General features: G+C 49.3%; 1 protein-coding gene across 1 annotated transcript; it reads left to right on the top strand.

Annotated features, from left to right (window-relative positions):
• Positions 1 to 351: 351 nt before the first annotated feature.
• LOC122392661 lies at positions 352 to 27,178 on the top strand. The gene is made up of 8 exons (XM_043387783.1): positions 352 to 589; positions 10,841 to 11,059; positions 20,064 to 20,516; positions 21,187 to 21,399; positions 21,836 to 21,994; positions 22,295 to 22,438; positions 22,822 to 23,034; positions 25,653 to 27,178. The coding sequence occupies exons 1-8, from the start codon at positions 376 to 378 to the stop codon at positions 25,997 to 25,999; spliced, it is 1,962 nt and encodes a 653-aa protein (XP_043243718.1). The 5' UTR covers positions 352 to 375; the 3' UTR covers positions 26,000 to 27,178.
• Positions 27,179 to 27,291: the final 113 nt, after the last annotated feature.

Raw genomic sequence — 27,291 nt, 5'->3', positions numbered from 1 at the left:
AAATATCTTATATCCATCTTCGTGAGCTTTGGCGCTCTTTCGAACGCCGCTTATCGCGTGTCGCTACGTGGCCCAGAAGCCGAGTGGGAATAGAACGTTAAAACGACTTTAAAACGACTCCCCTCCTTGATGTGTACAATTGATTGGTGGGTATATATATTATAGTGGTCAGTCCAACCATGTATACCACATTCACAGAAACATTGCCTTTCGTTCCTTTTCCATCCTTTTCGTCTCCTCCATCGCCTCCCACCTCCAATCCATCCTCTCCAGCCCCATGTATCGGCCGCTCCCGCCGTGCCGTCGGCCGCCGTCCGCGGCTATAAAAGACCGTCGGCCGGCGCCGGGCGCCAGTCGTCGTCCGTCGCTGCCACAATGTGGGTGTCGCTGCCGCTGTCCGGGGTCCTGGCTGTGCTGTCTGTCGGCGCCGGAGCGCTGCCGGCTCTGCAGGCCGAGCACCGCCTGCCGCCCGACCTGGTGCTGCCCGACACTGCCAGCATCCCCGGCCAGATGCTGGCCGACTGGGGAGTCGACAAGTTCTTCTCGCTGTGGTACATCTTCGCGCTCAGCGATAACGTCGAGGTGTCCAGTGAGTATTGCTGGGATGTTGGGCGACTGGGTGGATTGGGATTCCCGATTCTGAGTGGATCAAGTGCATTTTTTTTCAATAGTGAGTGCATTCAAGAGCCCCACAGTTTCGTTATTGAAATTGTCAGTTGTGACGAATTCAGGCTTCGACCCGAAAGCGTGTGTGAGCTGGTGACTACAGATTTTAAGTTATAATTGTGTGTACTTTTCTTGCCAAGGCATTGTTAGTTCTGTTATGCAGATTCCTTTTGAATCATAGGTTTATTTAGGTTTTAAAATTGCCCTCTGGGTCCTAACATTCCTCGGACATAAATTTTGATGGTGCATAATAACCTATAAAATGTCCGATTTAACGTTGCCGAGAAAAAGTTGAAAACGTCCGTCATTCCATGGGTGCTGTTAGGTGTGGTTATCGCCCGTTTTATACGCAACAAATGAGTGCAAGTATTGCTCCATTTTTACAAACGGTAGCGTAAACGTCAAGTAAATAATTTATGTAACCGGTATAAAAATATCAGACTTAGCTGAATAAGGGCCGCCATTTTTCTTCAACGTAACATCACTTCTGTGTTGCGAATGCTGAAACAACACTGCATGACCACAAGTACATGCACATTCACTTCCCCCTATCCATACTTAGTACTTTTGTCTAGATTGCTGACATTCAGTCTAGCATGAAACACTGCACAATTTCCGACGGTAATGATCGAACAAAAAAACTCGTCTTTTTCCTGCTCGTCGTGCCCAAATCTGACCGAGGAGGGCCGGACGGCCGGCTGTGCTGCACCATATTTGACGTCGCCCATCGTACGACAACAGGAAAGTTTGACCGCGGCCCGCTCGGACGAGCGGGGACATTCCTAAAGCAGGCTCTACCCACGGCCACTGCTGTGCCGCGGCCACCCGCTCGCTCCGCCGAGCCGCGCCGTAGCGAGCGGGTGGCGTAAAGGGCGATGGGCGATGTCAGCCCTCGTGTGCGCAGACCAGTTCGCCGACTGGCCGGATAGTCGGCAAAAATAAAACGGCTTGGCCAGATTTACGGCAAGTGGCAAAGAGATGGATTTTATGTGCGCTATTTTATGGAGCAACATTTTTGAAAATGACAATAATAAAATTTTTAATTCAAAGTTGCTTTAAGATTATACAATTCATTTGGAACGCAACATACATAATTCAGAGTATGTTTTTACAGAATAATGCTTCAAAGTCTTCTCAGTTGTAGCGTTTTGTCAAAGATAAATATGCATCTTTTTAAAAATGGTAAGCGCACTACTATGCAGTATGCAATATATGACGAATTGAAATACCTTCAAGCCAAATTGGCACTTTCAATTGCAAATAATTATTTCTTTGAAATTTCAATATGTTAAGAATTAGTCATCATTCACCTACAATAGAAAAATTTAACCTCTCATTTATCATCTGATACGCACTGTTCAATTTTTAGTTGTATAAAATGGTCCTTCGAAGTGTGCAAGGAGCATACAAGTTATAATTCATCCATCCGTTCACTCTTATTTACCTATTAGGCATCACTATTCACTCGTGCGACGAGAAAGGAGCATAAACAATAAACATGTTAAATTACGCAGCCTAAGAAAACGGCGCTCCCCTCGAAATTGCCCGAGAACTGCAGCAATATCAGCAAAAAGTGCTAAATATGTGAAGCATTTTAAAAATAACCACATCGACACGCGTCAAACGACATTCTTTAAGTGATTACGGCATTCTTGTTACGTAAATCAAATTGATTGGCACCCCAACCGAGAGCCTTCCTGCAAGGTAAAATTTAATGAACAGTTCCAGCAATTCCAGACGTTTTGAAGCTTAACAATAGATAGGCTTGGCGAGAACTACGTCACACACCTCGCAGGCATGTCAGATCAAGCTGCTTCAGCTCACTCAGGCGCTGGTTTCACCACTATGCAGGCTAGAAAGAGGCACTCGCAGCTCAGCCTGCTGACGAGACATACACGAATCGGAAATAAACAACCGCCAAGGTCATGGCGTGACCTATGAGCTGTGCGTCATTTCAGGAAACACTGCCACTGTGCTGCAGGAGTTCGCAGTGAAATTAGTCATCACAACCATTCGGCGTTCACTGCAACAGCTGCGGTTTCAGAAATTAATTAACACTCTCTCTGGTATCTCCACAGTGCGTTAAGCTCAGAGAAAGGGATTCGCCATGGTGAACTGCGTCCACATTTACGCTTCCCAGCGTGTGGACTATTTTATGCAAAATACTGGCGTTAAACTGCGAGATTGTGCAGGAAGAAAGCGTCGCACAGTGGCCGAATCGCTGGTTTGTTTCACCGGTGCCCCTTACTTTCACACTATTTACAATAAAAATAAATTCGTTTTATAAAACGAAATCTCTTGTGACTTTCATCAAGAACGTTGATTTGAGCTAGGATCTCTAGATAAATTAAGAAACTGCGATCACAAAGAATTGAACCAAAAACACTCCAACATACGAGACTCCTCACACGCATACAATGACATACGCAAACAGGTAGCGGTCGATACATTCGGTGAAAATTGGCGACGTTCACACCATGGGAGCCCGAAGCCTGACGCGTTCTGAAACTTCGTGGAAACACACTCAGACAACGGTCCACCACAGCGCCAGCGGCCTGTTGTTATTGATGGGGATACTTTCCGCGAAACGGCCCCCGTGGTTCATTGGAGCCGGTCTGTCACTGGCATCTCTGACGTCATACTGCTTGCCTGGGGATGTTTTGTTCCGGTGGGGCCGTTCAGGTTTTGATTAACAGACAACATTCGACGAAGGCGTTAGTCAGAATGCGTCGCTGTGTTTTAGGAATATGACACAAAACTTATAGCACTTGATTAATTGATAGGCAGCTAGGCTTCAGGTGTGGATTGTACGCGGTGCCATGGAACATTCATTGAATGATGCAGAGATATTCCCCCTTGAAGAATGAATCAGCTGATTCCGGTGGATCGCCATTTTCATGGAAGCGTTTGCTCAAGCCTCCCACCAGGCTGAGAGTGGTGGCATGCGTGGACGTCAGCTTTCGTCATAATCACGCACACCTTGACACGCAACCCGAAAGAATTATCATTTATGCATATAGCATTGTCACCGAAACCCTCGAAACTTCTTACCGCCTGTCACACCAGCAGAGGTGGAGATCTCGGGGGGGGGGGGGGGGGCAAGGGCGGCGCCACCGTGGGGGCAGTGGGGGCAGACTGCCCCCACTGGCAGGAGGCCGTGGGGGCAAGACTATGTTTTTGCCCCCACAAAATTTGGCTGATGTTGACAAGGGAACAGAAGACCGGTGCAACATTCATGATAGGCGGTTATAATAGTAGGGGAAAGTGGGTGTATTGCGCCCTCCTAACCAATTGCGCCCGCCCACATTCCCACGAATTCAATGGCATGTTAAGCATTTTGTTTTCGAAAACATTATTTTCACCACTGGATAGTTCCTTTAATGGCCCAAGCTCTCCGATGAAGCCAATCAGCGAGGCTCATTACGCCATCAAAGATATTACGGCCTTTTCTTAACTTTTTTGCAGCATTTCGAACCGTTGGCTATAAAAATAGGCGATACATGTGTGATTTTGAGGGTGATATTAGGAAAGAAAAATCCTTTTTTCATTATATTTCACTGAAACAGTAAACATCCTTCAGCATCTTTATGGTAACTTCTACGCTTTTATTAAAAAGTACCTCAATTTTAATTGCGCCCATGGCAATTGCGCCAGGGGGGCGCAAATAGAATAATGGTGTAGCTATTGTATCACGACAGTATGAATGCATCATTAACTGATTGCAATAAAGAAGGAGTTTTATGTCAGGCAGGGGAGCAACCCGCCATCGTCAGTCCAAAAATTATTTCTCTTATCGAACTTATAATGTAGCTGCCATTTGGGCTATGAACTTGCGGTGTAATTGGCAAAATACGGCATTTTTAGCATGGACACAGGCGTGAGAGGTGACAGCTATGATACAAAGTAAAAACTGATGTCAAAAAAGTTTTTGAAGCAATAAAAAATATTAATTTTGAGAGAAACGATTGAAAATATAACCGTCTAGGCGCATACGTTCATATATATCTAGTCGGTTACATCAAACGTTTTCGTTCCACTTCACAAGCATACCGGACACAAGTGAAGTTATTTACCTGCGTAAAAAACATCGCAATTTATATCTATATTTATTATGTATCGAGCTTGATTCATATAATACATGTTCAAGTAAGCCACAATGACATAGAATGCCGGAGTGTATGCATTCCGTCTCCTTTGCTTAGCCATGTTAAAGGATAGGGCGCAATTGGATTCTAATTGCGCCATCCCCCTGGCGCAATTTACAGCAGTTGTTGGTAAATGCGCCCTTTTGCATGTTTCTGAATAAGCAGCTGTCAGAAGCAAATGAAACATTCTTAATTGATCGGGAGGCTCTTAAATCGTAGCCAAAGAGTTCCTCTTTAAAATGGTTACCAGTGCATGCTTACATCTCAAGTGGTTTTCTTACAATTAGCGTTTTTGCTTAAGGTGGCGCAATTCACCCTCCTTCCCCTACGCCTGTTTTTGACGGTCCCCGTATCAAGTGCATCAGCAGAACGTTCGTTCTCGGACCGTCTGTCGCATGTCTCCTACTCCCACTCATTCTCCTACTCATCTTCATTCACCAGAAGGCTGCCCTCGCCCCTCGAGCTTGACCTCGAGGAGGTTGAGAGGCAGTTTGTCAAAAGTCGGCCAGAGAAGAGATCACCCTCTTTTTGGGAACCCTTAGACTGAGACTGAGCTCAGACAAAATGTGATAGGTATGTATGTTCGGGTTATCTGGAAATGTATGTGGGTCGCCCTAATGGAGCTTATTCTGGTATAGGTATCAATCAATCGTGTGTGGGAGAATCGCACATATACGGGAAAGAGAGAACTAGGTACTGACTACGAGAAGATTCTATCTAAAGCACCTAAACTTTCTTTTACCTCAGGTCAATTTTCAAGGTCAGAAGTCAAGGCCAAAGGCAAAAACCGGCACTTTGTAGTGGTATCAAAGTACGTGTTCCAGAGGACGGCATGGTGTATAAAACCGGCTAAAATGGATGGTAAACGAAAGAGAGTCTGGGGATTCGGATTCCGATGATGTGCATAACACTCAAATTCAAGGTCACGGTCATGCGCAAAACTGACCACAAACTTTGCATTTTTTCTTATACCTTGTATACCTACTAAATTCCGAAATGTTTTGAAATGTTTTGGAGCTTAGCGGACCCCTATTTGTGCTTAAGCTTACGATACCAGGCTGGTACAGAGCGGGTCAAAGTCACAAGAGTATCATTGCTAGAAACTATTTCACTTATTCAACTCGGGCATAATAACTAAGACATGTTTTGCCATCCTGATGCTCTAAATGAATGCTTAGAGCAAAATGGATGCCAGAATCGTGACCAGTGGCTACGAAATCATCCCAAACAACCTTTCATGTGTAAAAGTCAACCAAAGGTCATTCGAGGTCACATGAGGTCAACATAAAACTTGACCTTTTCCAAACAATTTACATGTATGTCATTCGACGCGTCTCGACAAGACGAATGCGAAAGTGCCACTGCCGTAGCTCTAGGACCATTTTTGCTGAAGTTATTTACGAAAAACTAAAGTCCCAGCTCAGGGTCGTTGACCTGACTAAGTACTTTTTCTAGGTCAAATGCTACACAACCGTGCTCGTAATTTGTCTTTATCTCTAAAACTCTATTTTGGGCATCTGGTTGAAGTTCACGTCTGTGACGCCGAAGTTTGCCGTGCAGGAGTCTAGAAAAATCGGCCCTGAGACCGATGAGACGTTATCAAGGAGGCTAAGTCCAATTTTTTTTGCTTCAAAAGATGTCAAATTAATGGGGGATAAGATAAAGTACAGCAAGTTCCGTCTTTCTATCCCTAAGCGTTCGTAAGGTATCGGAAATATTCGCCAGGGGGAGGCGAAAACGCCCCCCCCCTTCCAGGCCCGCGATGCTCATGGATTTTGCAGATCGGCGTATCAGAGAACAGTCAGGTCACCTCAATCTTGCCCCCACTGGCGAAAATTCGTGGCGCCGCCACTGGGGGGGGGGGGGTCGGGGGGGGGGGGTCAGGACCCCCTGAAAACGAATTACTGCTATGTACATAAGTCAATGGTACTAAATCCAGCCCGCCTCCATCTGCCCGGCCTGGACCCCCCCCTGAAATTTTGACAGATCTCCACCCCTGCACACCAGTGTTCTTACCCCATGTCGCTCCAAAAACACTTATGTAACTCCCCATGGTATTCAGTGACCAATGTCAGCCCACTCGAAAGGCAAGGGTGCTGTAAACTGACTTCAGATCACTAAGTGACCAATGTCTGTCCCAGAGAAATGAAAATGTTAACCCTCGCCCCGTTGGGGGGGGGGCCATTTTGGCCCCCCCTTAGGGTGGCACTTAGCAATAGGGTGAATTTTATGTTATCCGATTTTTAGGCGTGCGGGTAGTTTTCTGGTTCCATTCCCGTAAAAAATAATGTGTGCAAAATAATTTTGAAAAATATTGATATTTAGGGGTCGCGAATTGAGGTCAAAGTTGGCAGTTTTGGGGAAAAAAATCAACTTTTTGGAAACTACTTTAAACCTATTTGGAATGACATATGTGGTCATTAAGCGTCATATCCGACGTATTTTGACCTTTATTTGTATAACAATTGCTTATCCCATCACTTCCGGTCGATCGTAGCCAGTCCAGGTCACGCCAAGACAGGTCTGATCTGGGCTGTTTTACCCATGTCAGGCCTGTTTTTGGCCTGCGACCGGTGCCTTCTCTCTCACAGTGGAGGTCATATCCTCTTATGAGTGTGAGGAGTGAACGGTCTCTCCTGTTCCAAAGGGAGGACGAGCCCCACAGTTCTATCGGTTCTTGAGACATGCTCCTTTTCTGTCAAAGAGAATGTGAAGAAGTTGGAGCCAGCCTATCGCCGGCGGGGGAAAGCAGAGGCGAGAGTGGGCAATGAGCTGCGCTGGTTTATTGTGCTTTCGGGATGTTCTTCCGTGGGCGCTTCTTCCGACTCTACATAGTGCCAGTGCCAGCAACAGACTTACCCGGCCGTTGCGGCGCGCACACGGAGGGAACGTCTTTGACGATGGCGACCATGAGAGAGAAACGTCGACTCACACTCCCAAGCGCATGCGGGCGAGCGGACGTCCCCAACAGTGAACTGGCCTCGACCGGGCCAAACTGCCCAACCGTAATGTGTGAAGAACACGTGAGCCTGTTATCAACTGCGGCACGGAACTTCTGATACGACTCCGGCTGAACCGCGAATCCTGAACCGCGAGAGAAGGAGCGTCGACCGATTCTAGGTCCTGGTGATGGGGGGGGGGGGGATTAGGGTGGCCAAGCTCCTCGCCGTTCCCAAACTCCCCTCCATCCAAGCACAGGAGGCCATGCTCACAGCGCTGGGAGGCTAGGAACTGGAGAAGCGGAACTGCGGCCTTTTGCTTCGACGCCACGACGGCGAACAGCATGCTGGTGAACGGTACTTTAGCCCTTATCATTTAGGGCCTTGCCCTTATCGAGCAGAAGCTGGATCGGCCCGTCCTCCAGCTGGCCTGCCGGCACCACGTGTAAGAGCTGGTCCTAGAGAAGGCCTTCTCCACCTGCCGTAGAATCTCGAGCGGCCTCTACATCCGGCTGTTTAAGAGGTTCAAAGGCGGATGGGAGTTCATGCTTCATTGACAGGATCACACCGGTGGCGTTCGCCGTCGACGACGTTTCGGAGTGGGACAAGCTGCTGGTAAGCTTCCATCGCTTCCATCGCTGGACTATGCCTAGCTCCGGGAAGACTACCGAAAACTTCTGGAGCTCTGCGTAACTGCTCTCGGTGGAGTTCCAAGCACGGCATCCGTTTCTCCGCCTCAGAGTACTCCACTGAGTTAGGTGGATGGCAAAGACCATCCGTACCGTGGATGCCTTCCTCTTCAGGGAGCGGCTCCGGCTGACGGCGGCCGAGGCCCAGGTCATCAGACGCTGTGCGCTGTTCGTTGCCTGCAAGTTCGCCGCCGCCGCCGCCGCCTGGTCTGGGACTCTACTGCCACTGCGCCGGCTCTGGACCTGACCTTCGTGAACTCGTTCTGCACCTACCCCGACAAGGAGCTGTCGAAGGCGACAGTCCCGGTCTTCGGCCGTCACCTGTAGTAATTGAGTGATCGGCTGGTGACTCTGGAGCTTTTAGACCCCGACCCTCGGGCTCAATCAAGACATGGTGCGGGCAATAGACTTGTAGGAGAGGGGACCCGCCCCGTAAGTCCTTAGTGGACACTATGAACGCCGCTCTCGCGACCGAGACGTTGGCGAGCTTCCTCACACCATCGTTCAAAAAGCTCTCAAGGATACACGACCTGGACGCGGGGCTCATCATCAATGACCAAGGCCACTGGGAGGACAGCGGCTACCAAACCGCAGCTCGTGTAGTCCGGGAGCTGCGGGTGGTGAATGACTTCACCAGGCGCGGTATGGCGCTGATGTAGGACTGGCACTCATGGAAGACAAAGATTAGCGCCAGTTCTTCCTCCATATCGTTGAAAAGATCACAGAAAACGCTAACCTGACACCCGAAGATCGACTGCAATTGCTAACCAGGCTACACACAAAGTGATCTGGGTGCCCGTTGCCCATGATACCCCTCCCTCCAATGAGGCGCCAATAATCTACTAAAGAGGAGGAACTGGAGTAGTGGAGTACATATACCAGCGTTCTGGCGTGGCCGAAGCTGCATGGAATATCAATAAACAATATGAAAATGACTAAGAAATGCCTTATTATCATCCGATTATAGCGTAATAGGAAACTCAGAAGCGATTTTAATGATATTGAAATATGCTACCAAAATCTCAATTTTTACCTTGATTCGCGACCTCTAAATATCAATATTTTCCCATAAAAATTTGCCTCCCTTATTTTTTACGGGAATGGAACCGGAAAACCACCCGCACGCATTAAAAATCAAAAATTTATTTTTAAGTGCCACCCTACCCCCCCTGTGGTTTTTCCTGAATAGCAAGAAAACGGCGGCGCGCAGCGCCGCCAAATTTTCTGTACCTTTCCGGGCATCAATTTGACACCTTCACACCAAATTTCAAGTCTTAGGTCACCTTAGGTCAGGAGTTATTGAGGTCAAACTGAGGTCATGTTCGAGCAAAAATGAGCAAAAAACATGCAATCTTGAAACGCTCACCAAATCTACAGTTATCAAGCAATTTCAAAGTTCTTTATATGGTCTAATAGACAAAAAGCGGCGCTACAAAACTGCTATCTCGGATTTTCAAAATTTTGGGTTTTTGACCCAAAAATTTTCAAAAAATTGATTTTTTTTTAGAAAAACTAAAAAAAAATCCAAAATTTTTCCGAATTTCGAAAAAACCGGAATATATGTGATAGTACCTGCGCTCTTCTATATACATACCAAATTTCAGATCGATATCTCGTTTTTTGGCCAAGTTATAGCGAAAAAACTGTTCAAAAATGATGACGTCAAATTTTTGAACTCACTTTTTAGCGATTCTAGACCTCGTACGGCAAAACAAAGACCACCATTGAACACTCCGTGACGAGCTGCATCGATTCGATACCCATTTTATGCAAAAATATCAACTTTGAAATTTGACCTAATTTGACCTGACCTTGACCTGACCTTGACCTGACCTTGACCAAAACGTGACCTAAGCTGGCCCCAAAGGCTGCCTGACCCACATAATCGCATTTGTCATGTAAAATGAACCATAAAACATGTATCACACGACACTTTCATATTGTGACCCCCCAGTGACCTGACCTCAGTGACCTGACCTGGTATCAGTGACCTCAACTAGCAAAATATGTGTTTGAAGAACATTTCCCCATTGATGATTTTCAATGAAATGCATTTTACTCGATTTTACAACGCATTTCTTGAAATGCCTGTAAACGGTGAAAATTGGACCTTTGACCTGACCTGTGACGTCATCGGTTTGACCTAGGTCAATAAAATTGGGTCACAAGGTAGTTCCCTGATAGGGCTATCCAACACCGTTTGCCGCTTGTCGCTACGTTGCGTGGTTCTCGAGATCTTAGGGGGGGGGGGGCAAAATGGCCCCCCCCCAACGGGGCGCGTTGCTCGGCAGAGCCCAACGGGGCGCGGGTTAACGATACACACCGCCAAGTGACTGATATCTGCTCCACAGATAATGTTTTCAATGCAGGCCACTAAGGAACCGATGTGTCTCCTTTGCAGAGGACGTATACACCGTGCTGGCTCCCAGTAACGCCGCCTTCGAGCGCGTGAAGCTGACGCCCGGCTTTTCGGACCGGAGTCACATTGTGACCGTGCTGCGCAACCACATCCTACTGGGAGAGGTGGTGACCGAGGAGCGCCTGAAGCAGCTGCCCGACGGTGGCACCTTCAGCGTGCCCACCCTGCTCGGGACGCATGCTGTCTTCGCCAACCGCAACGGTCAGTGCCGAGGGGGAGCTGAATGGGATGGAGGTGGGGAAGGGGGGAATGTTAGAGGGGAGTGTTTTGATGGACATTGGCGGGGTGATGGTGTTGTTATAGTATAGACGGTGAACTTGCCACTAGTTAGTATCAAAATAATATTTTCCACTGATATCGGCTGACACGCGAATCGTATTGGTGTGTACAAATCCCAAACTTTGGCGTGTGACAGTTTTCTTTTTAATTTCGTTTAGAGATGTTGGATATATTGATTGGCTTTATTTTGAGATCAATTCAGAAAACCATGTCGTGAACAAGAAGTAAACCCGCACAAAGGTTCTTTTAGTCATAGAGTCCAAAGCTTCCAACCGCAACACGGTGGAATATGAGCTCAGTAGTCAGTCAGTGGGCTTAATGCTTCGTGGACGGACAAAGCTTACAAACAAGGCTTCGCGAAAGGAAGGGTGCAGTACAAGAAGCGGTCCGTGGGAGGGATGCGGCGGCATTTGGCTGAGGGCTGAAGCGTGCTCTTTGTCGGGAGACGTGGCGTAAGTAACTCAGGGAGTCATCACTATAGTGCCTTCTCGACAGACAGGAAACTGTCTGATGTGACCGGATGCGCCTAACCGCACCGCGGCCACATCAGACAAAGACCTGCTCCCGTGGCCTCTGTCCCGCACTTACGCCACGAAAAGGGGGTGAGGTCAGACACAACCACTCGTGACTTCAGTCCCTGGCTGTGCGGCCAAAGTTGCACCAGTCGGCCTGTTATTAAAGACAAGACTAAGCACATGAGGGTGCGGATGAGCCAGTGTTGATCGCCAGCTGGCGACAAATCGTGTTTCTGCAAAAAGCAATGCTGTCGCCGTCCGCCGGAAGTGGTTAGATCCGTTCGGCGCGATGACGTCCATCGTCCGTCACCGCGGCAGCCCACCTGTGGCGGTGACCACGGGGCAGATGGCTGTTTTGGCAGGGTGTCGAGCTGCGTTCGTGGAATTGGCGACCAGGAAACATGGGATCAGTGGATTACTAAGCAGCTGAAGTACATATAGAAGGGCGGCCTGGAGTACAGTTCAAGGCCCGGCAGAGTGAGACTTACACGCGCATTAGTGACAGCCGCATCAGTGTCTGGCTCAGAAGGATGAAAAATGATCGTATATCATTGTCCAAGTTTAGCCAAGGAAGGTTATCAGGAAAAACGCCCAGGTTGTCAACTTGACAGCACACAGTACCTACCTAAATTGAGTTTTCAATGTAATGCTGTGACAGTTGAGGCCTTCATTTCGCTGTCTCAGCCGTCATGGTTGTGATAGAGCTTCTCTATAAAAGCTTTTACATTCGCGGACGACATCAAGAGCAGCCTTAGAACATTATCTATCACACTTCAAATAAACGGTTACCGCCAACCTAAATTTAATCAGATAACTTAATACTAAAGATAAATATCAGATTAGATTTACATCGTGATTCCTACAATGTCGGTTATTTGCGTGCAAGCATAAACAACTGCTTATTTGATGAGCAATTTTTGGTCACGCTCCCTTTGATAATTTAATATAAGATCACAGTACCGCTTCGGCACATCTGAGACATCTGGGAATTTCGAGTCTTAGCGTTATGGAAAAGTCACGCGAGGCATCCGTGACTCATGGCATTGCAGAATGTAGAGCACCAGCTCTGATGCAACTTGCAAGGCTCTGTGGAACTGCTCGTGCAGGCATTGTCAGATGTTCAATAATTTCGTATTTTGCTGCAAAACTGTCCTGCTTTTTGCTCAGTTTCATTTCCATTGCTGCCCTGCAATGGATCAAACTCAGCACAGGCGGTACCTGCACTCTGCAGAACCTCTCCCCTCTGCGCCACGTGCCGAGCCGATGCTTCCCAGAACCCGTGTCAGCCCGCCGCCGGGAGGAAGGGAGGCAGCATGACTCGTGCGGCGCGCCAGCCACAGTTGTCCCACTGGCCCAGAGACGAGGGCTCCCGACCGGCGTCCCGTACTGGCCTCCAACGCTCTCCAGGCACGGGCCGTGCGGCGCTGTGTCATCGCTGTCGTGTGTGGGTGGCTGGGGGAATGGATGAGTTGATCCCTGGGACTGCGCGTCAGCAGCGACCTTCAAGGCCGAGCTGAGTAATGCCATTGGAATTCGATGGGCATGTGGATATTTGCCGATATTCGGACACAATGTCATCAATTTGTGAAATGCATTTACTATAGCTGTGCCTATTCTTAGCAGAGTTCATCAATATTAGACGCATTCCCACAAAAATGCATTGCAAAAATGATAACTCCTATCGCTGATGTCACCAATATTTGTCGATGTCCAATCATCAAACGTAATGACCTTCCAAAAGACAATCGTTAACTCCACTAATCACCACATCCGCCATGACACCCGATTTGCTAGTCACACCAATCAGCCGTGTTCGTGCGTCGATCTATAACGGCATTCCTCGCCGCCGTTCGGCCGGGTCATCCAAGACTGACCCACATCCGTGCACTCGGTGCCGGTCGGTGACCCAATACTGCAGCCCCGACGCGCTGGAATGCCACTCATTCGGGCCCCATCGTAACCACTTCGAACGGCCATCTGCCCCGCCACGCGACCCAGGGCCGTCTGCACCAGATCTGGGCTGACAGAGCGCCGAGTCAGGTATATAGTTTGTTAGTACTGGAGAGATTTCCTAACCGGGCGCCGCGCGACCCTGCAGTTAAGTCGCGTGGCATCGATCGCATATTCACTTTCCCTTGTAATTTAGTGGCAATTTAAACCGCTCCGGGCTGCTACTTGAGTGTAATAAACTAGCGTTTCGACCTTTGAATAAGCCTGTCACAACGACCACAGCCACACAGTGTATAAGTGGACGTTTATTGAACGGAAGCTGCCCGAAGTCTAACAAAGCATCTAATATTAATAATTATCCGACAGCCATTGATTCAGTCTCATTGATCTGAATGGGTGCATCGACCGGCTATTGACCACCTTCTGACCTGCTGCTTCTACCGATTAGTTGGAAATCCGCTGGCACAATATCCGGAGATATCTGGCACACCACGTGGCACGCGCTGTAGCCAGTGCTTTGGGCCAGCCGGGTCCCTGCAAGAAGCGGGCGGGGCCGACAGAGGGCAGACCACCGTAACAAGACTGCTGCTCAACAGGCTAAAAAGCGGCAGTGCTCGCCAGACTCAACAAACATTACCAGAGCTCCTAGGCCTCATAAACGTTTACAATACTAATGAGTTCACCAGATCTCGCCAGGTTTTACTAGAACTCACCCGAGTTCACAATGGTTCACAAATCTGACCAGAATAAACAAGCGTACAACGCTGGGCTGCATCGCCGCGTCGTTCACCAGACATCGCTAGAGCTCAGTGCTAAAACAAAACTCCGTAGGTTTGACCCTAGCGATCAGAAGATATTCGTATCACAGAGCTAACAGAGCTCATGACTCTAGGAAACCACCACTCATCGGGGATCTCTGAGTCATTGCTGATGTCATCGATCTTTATCAATTTCCAGTCATTTATTGATCATCGACCGTAAAGGCCATCCCATGGACAGCCCAAGTTCAGTCATCCATAGTGCAACCTGACTCCTGTCCCACAAGCAGACGTCGCCATGTCTTCCAATCTTAAAGTACAGACAGGACAGGGAAGCCCATCACATGGAGCCCGTCAGAGCTCCATGTGTGAGGCGGGCGGTATCTGTGCCAAGGCCAGTCATTTAAATATTTAAAAGGGTTGTTTAACATTCGGCGATGCTTAGGTATGCTGGCAGTCCTGGGACAGAGCATGATGGTTTCATTTCCCTTTCAGACTGGGTATCGCCTCGCCATGTGAATTCTTAGGTTCTATTCACATTGCAGGGTGCCCGTTCGCTTGATTTGGCCGTTCGTAATTATATCCTGGTTCAAGCACCTTTCCTCTTGGTGTTAATAAGCGATCGAAGAGACGGTTGATTAGTGATTGTCGCACTGTTTTAGGCTACCTAACAGTTACCGATAAAGTATCCTTCTGGCTAGACCCATTGTAATTGAAATGAGGCAAATTCACGATACCCGGTCTTTCCAAATGCCCATTACACCTCGCACTACCACCATCCCTGCACCCGTGAGGGTCTGTTGATTTTCCCACGGTCCCCGGGGACCATGTGGTCTGGATCAGGCCTGGTCCGGTCCCAAAGAGACGCCGGTCATGCTCCGTTTGTATACCGAAGCCGGGCGAGAGGGGCCGCGGGTGGTTAAATTCCGTGGAAGGCCGACCCACACGACTGACCCATGTCCTCCGACTCTGCGCACCTCACATCCCCATATAGCCCAGCCTCGGCTGCCTATCGCCTCAACACTTTGCCGTGGCTTTACAGCACTTACATCGACTTTTGCCCCATCCACAAACATCGTGTAAACTTCGTAGTTATATTGAAAGTTTAACAACATTGTTTTCGTCTTTCAATCTTGATTACTTTTTCAAGCGTTGATAAGAAATGCTTATCAGTTGGTGATAAGAAATACTTATCAGTTGGTAATCTAATTATTATCACCACGTATTTAGTGCAGTTTCCAAGAAACAGAAACAAATATCATTTCATTACGGTTATCAAAGCCGCTGCTTTGAGAAAATGGCTGTCAAGGTGGATAGGTATTAGGCACAACACCACACCTGCGTAATCGTGCAAGCATTAATGCACGTCCGAAGGAATTTCCAGTACGATAATCTTTGTTCCAGCAACGACGGAAGTGAGACTCGTGATCACTGAATGACTGGACTTAGGTTGAAAACCAAATATAACGTATGTGCTATATAGCTCCATTTAATTCCATTTTACAAATGCGGATAAACGTAGCAAAGAAACAGTTTTAATATCTTTCTCGCCCCGACTGGCCTTCATTCCCGCAGCCATCCGCTACTGCAGTCCGCTGACTACAGTATTCCATGGGCCAGGAACCTCCACCTGCGCCGATGGTCGCGGCGCGCCCTCCACCGGGCCAGCCGGAACGGCGGCGCACAGACCCACTTTGCGTGAAGGAATGCCGCTTCCTAAAGACCGTGACAACATCCTGCACCCACCCGAACAAAGAAGGAGCGCCATTCAGTGGCCCGTCTTCGCCGCGAGTTTTATTTCCGGTGTGTTTCGATGTCCGGCTGGCCCACAGCTGCGGCGCTCGAGCCGGACGGAGCCCCACCAGCCGGTATGCGAAGTTCTGTCTGTGTTTATGTGCCATTGGACAGGGACTGCATTGAACTGCAATGGAATGCACCATGTCTGGTCTATTCGGAGGCCTGAATAGGCACTTGCTCAAATACCATATGTTGGCCATGTAACACAATTAACAACTTCGGACTTACATATTTATAATCATTGGCGACTTGTAGCTGATATCCTCATGCAGCAGTAACGTTTGACGTTTTCTTTAACTGTTTTGTAACGTTTGACGGATTAGGAACTGTATCATAACGTTTGACAGATTCTGAACAGTGAACTGTATCACTGATAAGAGAAGCGGGGGGGGGGGGCACCCTACCTATCCTAAGCTTTTCGCCAAAATGAGGGAACATGTCTAACAAACCTGACATCCCTGACCATTTTGGATGTGCGACAGATATAGGCCCAAAGCGAACTTTAATAACACTAAAACATCGAAACTTATCTTAGGCAACGCTTACCAGCACGTGCGCTTGATAAGAAATGGTGGCTGTTTTCATTTCCAGTTCATACTTTCACTGACAGGTGCAGAGTGGCGGTGTTCCCCCCCCCCCCCACATTTAGGTGTTCCCTTAGCTGGTCCTGCTACAATGCAACGGTTCGCAATTCGCACTCGTGCCACTTGATCTTTATATCGGGGATTCACTCACCCACGCTTTCTTTGGAAATATCAGCATCATAATGTTGTCTGACCTGTCCCAGCTCTTGCGACGCCTCTTTGCGCCTCAGCACGTACAATCGGGAATTTCGGGCCAGAGTCGACCTCGGCGCCTTCGGAGACTGTCAGGTCTGGAGTGGATCACTCAACCCTCTATGTCGTCACGGTCACACACGCAGCGGGTTACGGGCGCGGGCCGGGGTCAAGTCTCCACCTTCTTTAGACCCACTGCACCATCGAGTTGGACTTGGAGGTCCGGGTCGCGGTGAGGACAAACGAAACACGAGTGGACCTCCAAATCTGATTACTGAGCACGGATCGTGCCAGCTGAATGGCCTAGGCATGCTAAGTGTTATATAACCCAGTCCTTGATTATGCATGAGGATAGGTAGAAAAACATCCACCGTGGGGTGAAATGTGGCTCACGCTAGCTAAGCTCAAGGAGCAACAGGCAGTGAGCTGGCCGGCCCGACGCGGCGGTTTAGGAGGTCGGAATGGCACCTGGACCCGTTACCGCTGCCCCAGCTGTCACCGAAAGTCGACTGGTAAGGTGGGAGGACCGGTTATAGCGCGGTGTGCTCTGGTTTAGTGACAGGACTACACGACGGCGACACCGTGTCAGGTGTGCACACTGCACGTGCAGCGTAATGGTGTTATACCACCGGGCAGGACCGGCCCGGTGACGGCCGAGGCCGAGTGTGGGGCAGAATCTGCTCCACGATAGGTTTTAATTTTCATGGCGTCAGGTAGCTGCATGATAATGTATTTTTTATGCAAAGCGTCCTCCCACTGGATGCGGTGTATATGCTTTTTTAGCATCTAATGTTCGTGCTTAACCATAATGTTTGCCATCGTCGCACTAATCAAATATCATCTTAGAAGACATTCGTGGCACTTTTTATCCAATCCCTAAGAAGTAAGAAGCTGCTTCATTAGTAACTCTGGTTTTAAATGGGTATCTAATTTTATCTGACCATCAGCTAAAACACATACCTAAAGGTCACAACATCGACTTCCATATTCAACAGTGGGAAATGTCAAGGAAGTGACTCACGTTGAACAAAGTGTTGGCCCGGTCAGCCAAGTACCAGGAGTCAGGTGGTTCGACCATTTTCACACGCCTCATTAGCCAGTTTATCCAGTTATCCAAATCTCGGTTGACCAGTCCTTCCATCGGATTTCCGGAGATTAGCTTTTTTACTACCGGTAACCTTCATGACCTGTTGCTGACGTCAGCATTAATCATTTGCCATCGTGTTTCGGGAAGCCAAACCGGTCAGTTGATGGATGTCGAAGTTCAGACGTCTTTACCTGTCGTTCCCCGCCTGTGACTCACGGCCACATATCGCATTCCACCGCGAAAAACTCGGGAAAATGGAACAGCAGTTCTGGCTACAGGACGATGTGGTTCCGAAGATCTACCAGACCGGCAATTAAATTGTGAAGGCATTGGGTGATTTTCCTGTGATGTTTGTGTTTCGCTGTGGGTTATTCAATCAAAGCTGGCTGCACGGACAAATGACGCGAAGTGACATCAACAATGCATGTATCCAGCATTAATTCAACAAATATCCACGTTGCCATGCAACTACCAGTTTACTTGTTACGCCATAACGAAACACGCGATATGCACGGCGCCATTGTCAACAGCACAAGTCCATGAAAACTAACGAGTTGCGCTTCCGTCCAGCACCTTCCTCGATCACATCTAATCCCGGGGTCTGGCGTTTCCCCAAGAAAACACGATGGGTATGTCCCTCAGTCAGTGACACCAACAAAAGGGTATTGATGTGACCAAAGTGAGACCCTACTTAAGTCGAGCTGGGTATGTCCCTCGATTCAACGGTGTTTATTTCATTCCCAGAGTAACTATAATAGAATGGAGCAAAAAGAGTAGGTAATGGAGTTCCATGGGGTTGTCCCGTTACAAATCCACCAGCAATTGCTTGTGAGAAAAATAAGCCGCTGATAAAACGCCTAGGCTCAATGTGTGGACATATGTACATGACTTCGCACAGGCCACCCCCCAGCCCCGGATTTTCCATCAAATTCCATCAAACTTGCGCGGTTTGGCATCGCTAGACAATGCACACTGCACAGTGCACAGTCAAGTTCGGTTTCGTCCGGCGCTAAGTTCAAGCCCAGCCAGCTCAGTTCCTTCTCGTCCTCTTAAATCGGTGTCTTCTTTCTCAGCAGTCTCGTTCGATTCAGCTCCGTCCCGCCTCGTCTAGTTCCGTCCCATCTCGCCCAGCCCGGTGTCGTCTTTCTCAGCTCGGCCTCACTTGGTCCCGTTCCGTTCGTCCCATTCGATCCAGTTGAGCACCGTTCGGTCTCAGCCCGGCACGACTCGCTGAGACCCGGCCTGAATAGCCGACGTCCGGGTGCGGTCGTCGCCGCCGGCTCGGTAGCACTTCTCGAGCCACCGTCCGGCGCGCAGCCTGGCACGGCGCCGCACTCGGGTCACGGTCGCATGACGTGACGCGACGCTGACGTCACGACCAACGTCACGACACACAGGTCATCAACACGTGCGGCCGTGCCGGCCGGACGTAAAGTGACGGCGGGCCTACCGCGGGCGTTAGCAGCCAACCCGAGAACTCGGCGGGTTGGGTGCGGTTACACAACACCGCCATTGTTTGTTGCCAGTGCTTTCTACGATTTATGGTGAAGCCGGGTCTTAGCTCGAGTTCTGCTCGGATCATGAGGCTTTGAGGCCGATACTAATTCCCCCTTGCGCCGGTTCATGTCGCATTTCAAAATCGAGAGCACGGCAAACCCGTGACTCGACCGCCTTGTGGGCCATGAGCCGGTCTCAATTTCAAAGCGTGACAAAAGGCAGTACCGGAAGTCTTGCGGTACAGCATACCTTCAGGCGTACGATGCTAGAGCCATCTGGTGACAAAGTTTTTAACTTCGGACAGCGTAGGCATGGTAATTGAACGTTCAAAGCATACGACGCCAAACCGGTTGTGCAAATATAACGGCTAGAATGGAAGTAGAAACACGTCATCAATGAAACAGACAAAATATATTGAACCTACCACAAGGCAGTTTTTCAAGGATTTCGATGACAGTGACACATTGACGTCTATTGCAGTCGAAGCAAAATCTTGCCAGTTACCACGGCCACGAACCACGTCACAACCTTATCATCTTTCCACAGGCACTCTGTACGTCAACAACACGGAGATAATTGGCGACATCTTGGAGATCACCAACGCCAGCATCGTGCGCACCGACGACTACATCCCGTTGCCAGACACCTACCAGCCGGCCGACGAACCACAGTTTGCCGAGACGATCATAGAGGGCAGTGGCAGCGAAGCGGGCGATTTGACCGCCAGCGAGGCGGCTGACCTGGCCGGCAGTGAGACGGCTGTTCTGCCGCTGCTGAACGAGGTCGGTGACCTCGGAGAGCCAGAGTTCGGGCCGCCGATCGAGAGCGATCCGATTCAGAATGAGTTCACCGCCGGCAGCCAGAGGGTGAAGATCCCGCCGGCCGGCAAGGACTCCTTCCTGGAGGCGGTGGAGGACGCGCTCAGCCTGCTCAAAGCGGGCGTCGGCGAATTCCAAGGCTTCTTCTACGAGTCCAACATCACCGGACTCTTCGAGAAAGGTGAGTCGGTGTGACTGGGTGATTTGTGTTCGATATTCAAACAACCCAGGTAGTGACCCGATAGCTTACTTTCTTTTGATAATTTAGGTAGGCGTCTGTCAAAATGCCTGCAAAGTAGGGATCAGTCCATGATACACTTGTACGCCTACCAACTCAGCTACAATATTTGCTGCGAGCGGCGAATCCGATATAAGGTAGGACTGATCACTATGGCCTGTCAGAGGCCTTTTCAGCTCAGAGTACCTAATTCGGTTTGCTTTCTGCATTGGTCTCACTCTCACCACTAACACCACGGACTGGGCGCACATTTAGGCTGATTCCAGCTGGCTCATGGACTTCACCTTCTCTAAGGCGTTTGGCGGCGTAAGGCGTCTTGGGACGTCTCATCTTGTCGGCATGGATCTGAAGTCTTTGCCTTGAAAAGCCGTTAGACGACTGCCTCAAAGCGGCATTTTCTGTGAAGGGATTTAACCGATTACGCCAAGCAGGATCGCATTATAAGCCTTATCAGCCTACATTGCTCAACGCTCCGTGTGATATTTACCGTGCACTTTTCGTGTCATCATGTGCGCCATGAGATTTAGCAGTTGTGAGCGTTTTGAACTAAGAAATGCTGGCTCATGACTGATCTTGGCATACAGCTTAACAACGAAACCCATCTGTTCTACAGACGAGGAGTACACACTGTTCCTGCCGGTCAACGAGGCCTTCCAGAGGTTCTACCCCATCGACTGGGGCTTCAACCCGTTCCTGGTGACTAGCTTCACCCGCGAGACCATCCTCAACCACTTCGTCAAGGGCAAGCTCACCAGCAAGGACATCACCAACGGCATGAAGGTCTCCACCATGGGAGGAAAGGAGCTCGTCTTCAAAGTGGGCCCAGGTACGGCGGAGGAAATATGACACATTACCTGCCAATCGTCATTGCAGTCTGACGCTCAGAGAGCTCCTTCAGCCTCAGCGAACTGACTAGGAATACGGCCGCGGGGCGTCAGGGGAAAATGATGCACAGAAAAGCGGATACCGGAATCATAAGTATCCTTGTTATTCAATTAGTTTGCCCGTTGATTCTAAGTACGTATAAATGCTGGGGAATTTTGGGGACCACATCAGCAAATTGGTATGTAGTTGTAACTGATTTAGCTGTGATAGCGCAGCGGATAGGTATGAGCTCAACGCCCTTTATCACTGACATGTTAAATCGCCTCAGCACCGCAAACCACGGCGTTGGCGTCGTTTAGCCTAAATTACAGAGTAACCAATTGCTCTGTATCCCCATTGGCTTGGCTTCACTAACACTGGCGCGCACGTCTCCCCAGAGAGCACGTCTGTGAACGGAAAGCCACTGTTCCTCGGCGACACGCCCATCTCACACGGAAACATCCTGTTCCTGGACGAGCTGCTGTTTGTCGACTACGACATCATCGCCGAACTGCGTCTGAGTCATCGCGATAAGGAGACCGCGCCCGTGCTCGCAGGTGGGTGCATAAGGCAGAGGGTGTTAGGTGGTTGTGTACTGTGGACTGTGGCGTATACAAAGGAAGCGAGGGCCTAGCGCTGGCTGGCGCAGGGTGCAAGATGGTGGAGTGGGGGGGGGGGGGGGGACAACTAATTTATAGCAACTCTACGAAAGTAGTCACGGTCAGGAGTTTCAGAACCAAGCACAAGTGATGCGAGTGAAGCGACGATTCCAAAGTCCGTCATTAGAATGCCACTGGGAACTAGTAAGGTGTTTGCTGACAGCATTACCAAACTTATATCGGTGACCATCTCCACAGGTATGGCCGGCGAGGCGATGTTCCTGGCGCACCTGATCAGCAAGCTGACCCACCGGGACAACAGCAGCACGTCCACCTACAGCAAGTTCGTCGAGTACATCTACAGCAGCTTCGACGACATCGCCATGAACGTCTCCAACGACTGTGAGTTGGAGGATCGTGTTTGTGTGCATGTGTGTGCGGATGTGGATGTGTGTGTGTAAGGGGGAGGGGGAGGGTGCTGGACGTTAGTTTTTAAAGCTCAAGGCCACCAATTTTCTTTGGTTTGTTAGTGGGTTTTCAGCCACGGCTTTGATATTGTTGAAGCGACTTTTGCTAAGTATTACACGTCGGCAGTGAGCATGCCAGTGTCTGGCAAAAATCACAAGAGTCGCGATGACAAACAGTCACGCGGAGTCCAAACACCATCTCCTCTTCCCCTGATATCTTGATAAAATAGTGCCAATAATATGCGATGCGCTCCAGTGCGAAGCATCCCCTCACACCCAGTTATCTTGCTCACACCTAATCTCCATCTTCTTCGACAGACAAGTACACGTTCCTGGCGCTGGATGACGCGGCCGTGTCCAGAGCGCTGGGCGGACCGGGCCAGCCGGACCCTCTGCTGACGGACGGAGCTCTGCGCGACCGGACACTGCTCTCACACCTGATCCGGCAGCGGCTGTACCTTCACGACCTCAAGGACGGCTTCACGGCCACCACGCTCGGCGGACAGACCATCGAGGTTGCCGTCACCGACGGTAAGGCGGGGATGAGGAATAGGGTGGCACTTAATTTCGACTTTTTTAATTTCGACCGGGACGGGTAGGCATATTGTTCTACCTCACGAAAAAATGATCTGTATGAAATTTTATCAAGAAATATTTATAATTAGAGGTAGCTCAATGGGGTCATACTTGGTACATATTGACAAAACGTATATTGTGAACGGGGATTCAGATGTGTGTCGCGCCTTTCCAAGCATTGTCATATTTGAGCCATAACACGTTTAAATGAATGATAGATGCCTTCCTATTTGTTCCATAACCACAGTGTTTCTCGCCGCAAACGCGCTGTGACGCAATGCGTAATTTAACTAATGGCCGTTAAGCGTAGTTAAGCTTATTTTGTTCGCTGACGGTAGCCCGCTGCCAGGCGTGCAGCTTCAGCTCTTCTCTCGTATCACAATGGTTGGGAAGGGTCACGAGACTGCTAGCACTTACCGGGGTTACATGAGCAAATAAATGCGTATCAGGAATGGTTTTTCTTTGCTGAGTATTGTGATCCGTTTGTAATACGCATTTACTCTGCTGATGTATCCCCGGTTACTGATGCGCAGGGGGACACTGCCAGTGTACGGCCACAGGGCAGGTCTCCGTGTCTTCGTGATGTCAGGGAGAAGACGTGCACGTGCAAAAAGATAAGTTGTGTTTTGCTAAGCCATTTCAGAACATTTTTTCGCTAGTCAGGCTCAAATTGACAGGCCGCAGCGAACGCTGTTCTAGAATCCCTCGATGAGTGAGAGTTGAAGGATTGAGTGAAAGCGCTCAGTTTTTGACACAAGTGCATCGAACACCGGTCTCAATGCAGGAGCCTGCACGATCATCGAGCAGCGGCTCGAGGAGGACTTGCTCCACCTGACTTGCCACGACATTGACGAGTTTGTTCTATAAAGACATTTTCAGCCTGCCTCGGCCCGTCCAGCGGCCCGGACGTTGTTTTGTTTTAGCACTTCCATAAAAAGTGGGCGTCTAGAATTAGATGGAACGAAGCCATAAACCTTCAAAACCTGTGACATGTCCCACCTCCACAACCCGCGTGATGCTCTTGCACAGTTCCGACGTATATTCTTGACCGCCAGCACTCACGCGACAACCGTGAGATGCTGGAGCTGGCATCACTGTCCTCGATGGTGCTCCGAAACGAGGTAGGAAGATCGCTCGCCCCGATATGCTCCGTGTGTGCTGGTTGACCAATGCCATTTACGCTATGAAGCTTCACCTCTTCCGAGCACAATACCGGCTCACTACGTCTAAGAAGAGCCTCCAGCGAATCGTGAGCTTTGTGGTAACAACGTAGTTTTCGGCTCGATTCAATGCACCGCTTCTGGCGTCTGCACCAGCGCAAGATCTCGACTTCCTCAAGTCCCTCCTGGAGTACGAATTTGACGAATTGGTGATCGAATTGGTGTCCAAGGCGACAGGCATTGCCTTCAGCCGTCACCTTTGGTATCTAAATGAGAGGCTGGTCGCCCTCACCTTATAATGAAGATTACGATCGCTGCTACTAAACGTGAGATGGCTGCATCTTTACGAGAGAAGGAGAGGGCCGAAGACCCCTCCCCCCCCGTCGAGCCCACGTTGAACTTACTATAGTTTCAATCTCTAGCAAGTCCACCGCAGACTTCGTCATACCACAACTGGCTTCACAAGCTTCTTCAGCATCCTCGGTATGGACACGACTTCCTCTTGAAGGATCCGATTCTTTGGGAGGTCAAGCCATTCTACAACGCCGCCATGCGCTACATGAGGTCTCTTCATGCCTCTACGACTTCGCGGAGCGAGGCATTTTGTTGATGGCCAGGAAATCGATCTGACCCCCACGAAGGATAAAGACTAACAGCAGCTCCTCTTGTAGGTCGTCGAGGAGCAAAGACGCAAGCATTCTGACATACGCAAGGCGATCGTAACTTCTAAGTACGCAAGACTAGCCGACGAATGATGTGTAGAAGTGTTGACTGATTTCGGATGATGCCGCTTTCTCTTTTCATTGAGTTATGCAGTAAGTTATGCATACCTTCAAAAGAAGTATGTACCTCATATGTACCTATATATCTGAGCTTTAGGTGCTGAAACGTTTCAATAAAGTCTTGGCAACGTCCAATGTCATTGTGAACATCAGAAATACGTGTGGAAATTAAAATTTCGGCAATGTTCTGTTTTTCACAAAAATGTGAAATTTGACCTGGTTGAGCTACCTCTAAATAAACATACTTTCCAAAAATATTTTACACGCAACGTTTTCTCGGGTGGTAGAACAGATTGGCTGCCCGTCCCGTTGAAAATTCTCAAAACGAAATTTTAGCCCCGTTTTAGTGCCACCCTAATGAGGAACTGAGCGAGAATAAAAAATATGTAAGGTTTAGTTGATTAAAAGATCAGGTTTCATTTATAACAAGACATGGAACAAAGAGCCAAAACTTAAGCAATAGCTCTTTCCTCAGAAAAGATAACTAGTTGACTGGTTGTATTTGATAAATTATAAGTCATGACCTGTAGCTGTCCCACGAGTCCGCCTTCGCAGCTTGAACAAACGTATTACGTAAGTTCACGACCATCCTGAGACCTGAAGTGACCTGTCCATCTCTCCCCGCCGACAGAGGGGACGTTCATCAACGGCGTGCGACTGCTGCCACGTCACGAGCACGTCTACAATCTCGGCAACGTGCTCTTCATCGAGTCGTTCCCCTTCATCACGCCTGGAGAGCTGCAGCAGCGTGGTGCTGATGCCGCCCTGGAGCCCGAGGGTTCCGGTTCAGAGCTCAATTCCGAGCTGGACCCCAAGCTCGGCCTGGGGCGGTACGAGGCCGGCCTGGGGCTCGGTCTGGAGGGAGTGGAGTCGTTCGCCGGCGAGGCGGGTCTGCCCGAGGGCATGATGCGGGCCGATGGCGTGCTGGAAGTGTCATCGTCCCCGGTGGGGATGGATGTGGTGATGGACGGGCCCTGAGGAGTGAGACGTCAGGAGCTGGAATCTCCGCGCCGAGCGGAGCTGGACTCTGAGAGAGGAGATGGACTCTGCGGAGAAAGTGAGCTGGACTCGTTGAGTCGTCGCAGGTGCGTGCGGCGCTATAGGCGCAGGGACAAGCGCTGAGCATCAGCCACAGCGCCGGCTCCGGTGGGGTGCGGGATTGTGGAGCCAGCCGGCTGGCTCACCAGGGTCCGTAAATGGATTGAGCGGGCTCTATCGTCGTACTTCATGAGAACACCGTGAAAGCTGGCGATCACCGGTGTACGGGCGTGAGGACAATTTGTGCTCGCTGTGGACATCATTAACCCGTTTCTGCGGTGGCTCCTATGATATCGCTATACTGCCACGATCGACCCGTACCGCCACAAACTCACCAAGAGGGCACGACCCACACGAGCAGAGCGGCTCTGGAGTAAATACCACTGGTAGAGGATTGGCAGCGAGTTATCTTTACTTGTAGTGTGTGCCGGAGCAGGCCGAGACTATTTAGTGCGTTGATCGAAGTTTTGCACGACCCAGCTGCGCAAACTATTTTACATACCAACTGAGAGATATATGACGTGTGCGGGTGAATGTGTGCTCGTGACAATGCTTTATCATACTGGGCGAAACGAATGTCTGGAATGAATGAATCTCATCACCTAACTGGGCGGGCGACTCCAAAGCGATTAGCCTGGGTTGGCTCTGGTTTGACATTACACCATATTGGACGTATGTAGGAAATGACTGCGGCAGAATGATCTTTGTCGAGTAAATGCCGAGAGACCCAGTGAAATGCCACTACGAAGTGCAGTAAGAATGTGAGTTAATGTCTTCTCCACTAGAGTACAGCTGAGATTACTTGTTCACCTGTTGTTAAATATGTACCGTGCATGTTGCGTTATCAATGATCACATCCTAGAACCTTAACAACCATTTATATTCAGACATATTTAGCTTTTAAGTGGTATGCTACTATGAAGCTCTTTGTCGAAGGGGGAACTGCAGCCTTTTATATGTACAGACGGGCGCCATTTTGAGATTAAAATCAAATCAACCTCAAATGCTGCGCGCCCGGAGGTCCGATGCTTGAAATACACGCTGACGTGCAACCAAAATAATAAGTGCGATTAGGAAATGTGTCGACCAAAGTGAAAATAAATTCCAAAATAGTAAATATGCATTATAGAAAGCAAGCGCAGAACTCGAATGTTGAAACAGGTTAAGTGTCCACATTACATAAATGTAGGTACCCTTTTCTCCACTGCATTCGAATCATAGATAGGGGAGAG

This window comes from Amphibalanus amphitrite, unplaced genomic scaffold, assembly GCF_019059575.1.
Source record: "Amphibalanus amphitrite isolate SeventyFive unplaced genomic scaffold, NRLGWU_Aamphi_draft 000024F_arrow, whole genome shotgun sequence".
Classification (NCBI taxonomy): Eukaryota; Metazoa; Arthropoda; class Thecostraca; order Balanomorpha; family Balanidae; genus Amphibalanus; species Amphibalanus amphitrite.
The sequence above is the reverse complement of the archived record's forward strand: the minus strand, read 5'-3'. Positions and strand labels throughout refer to the sequence as shown.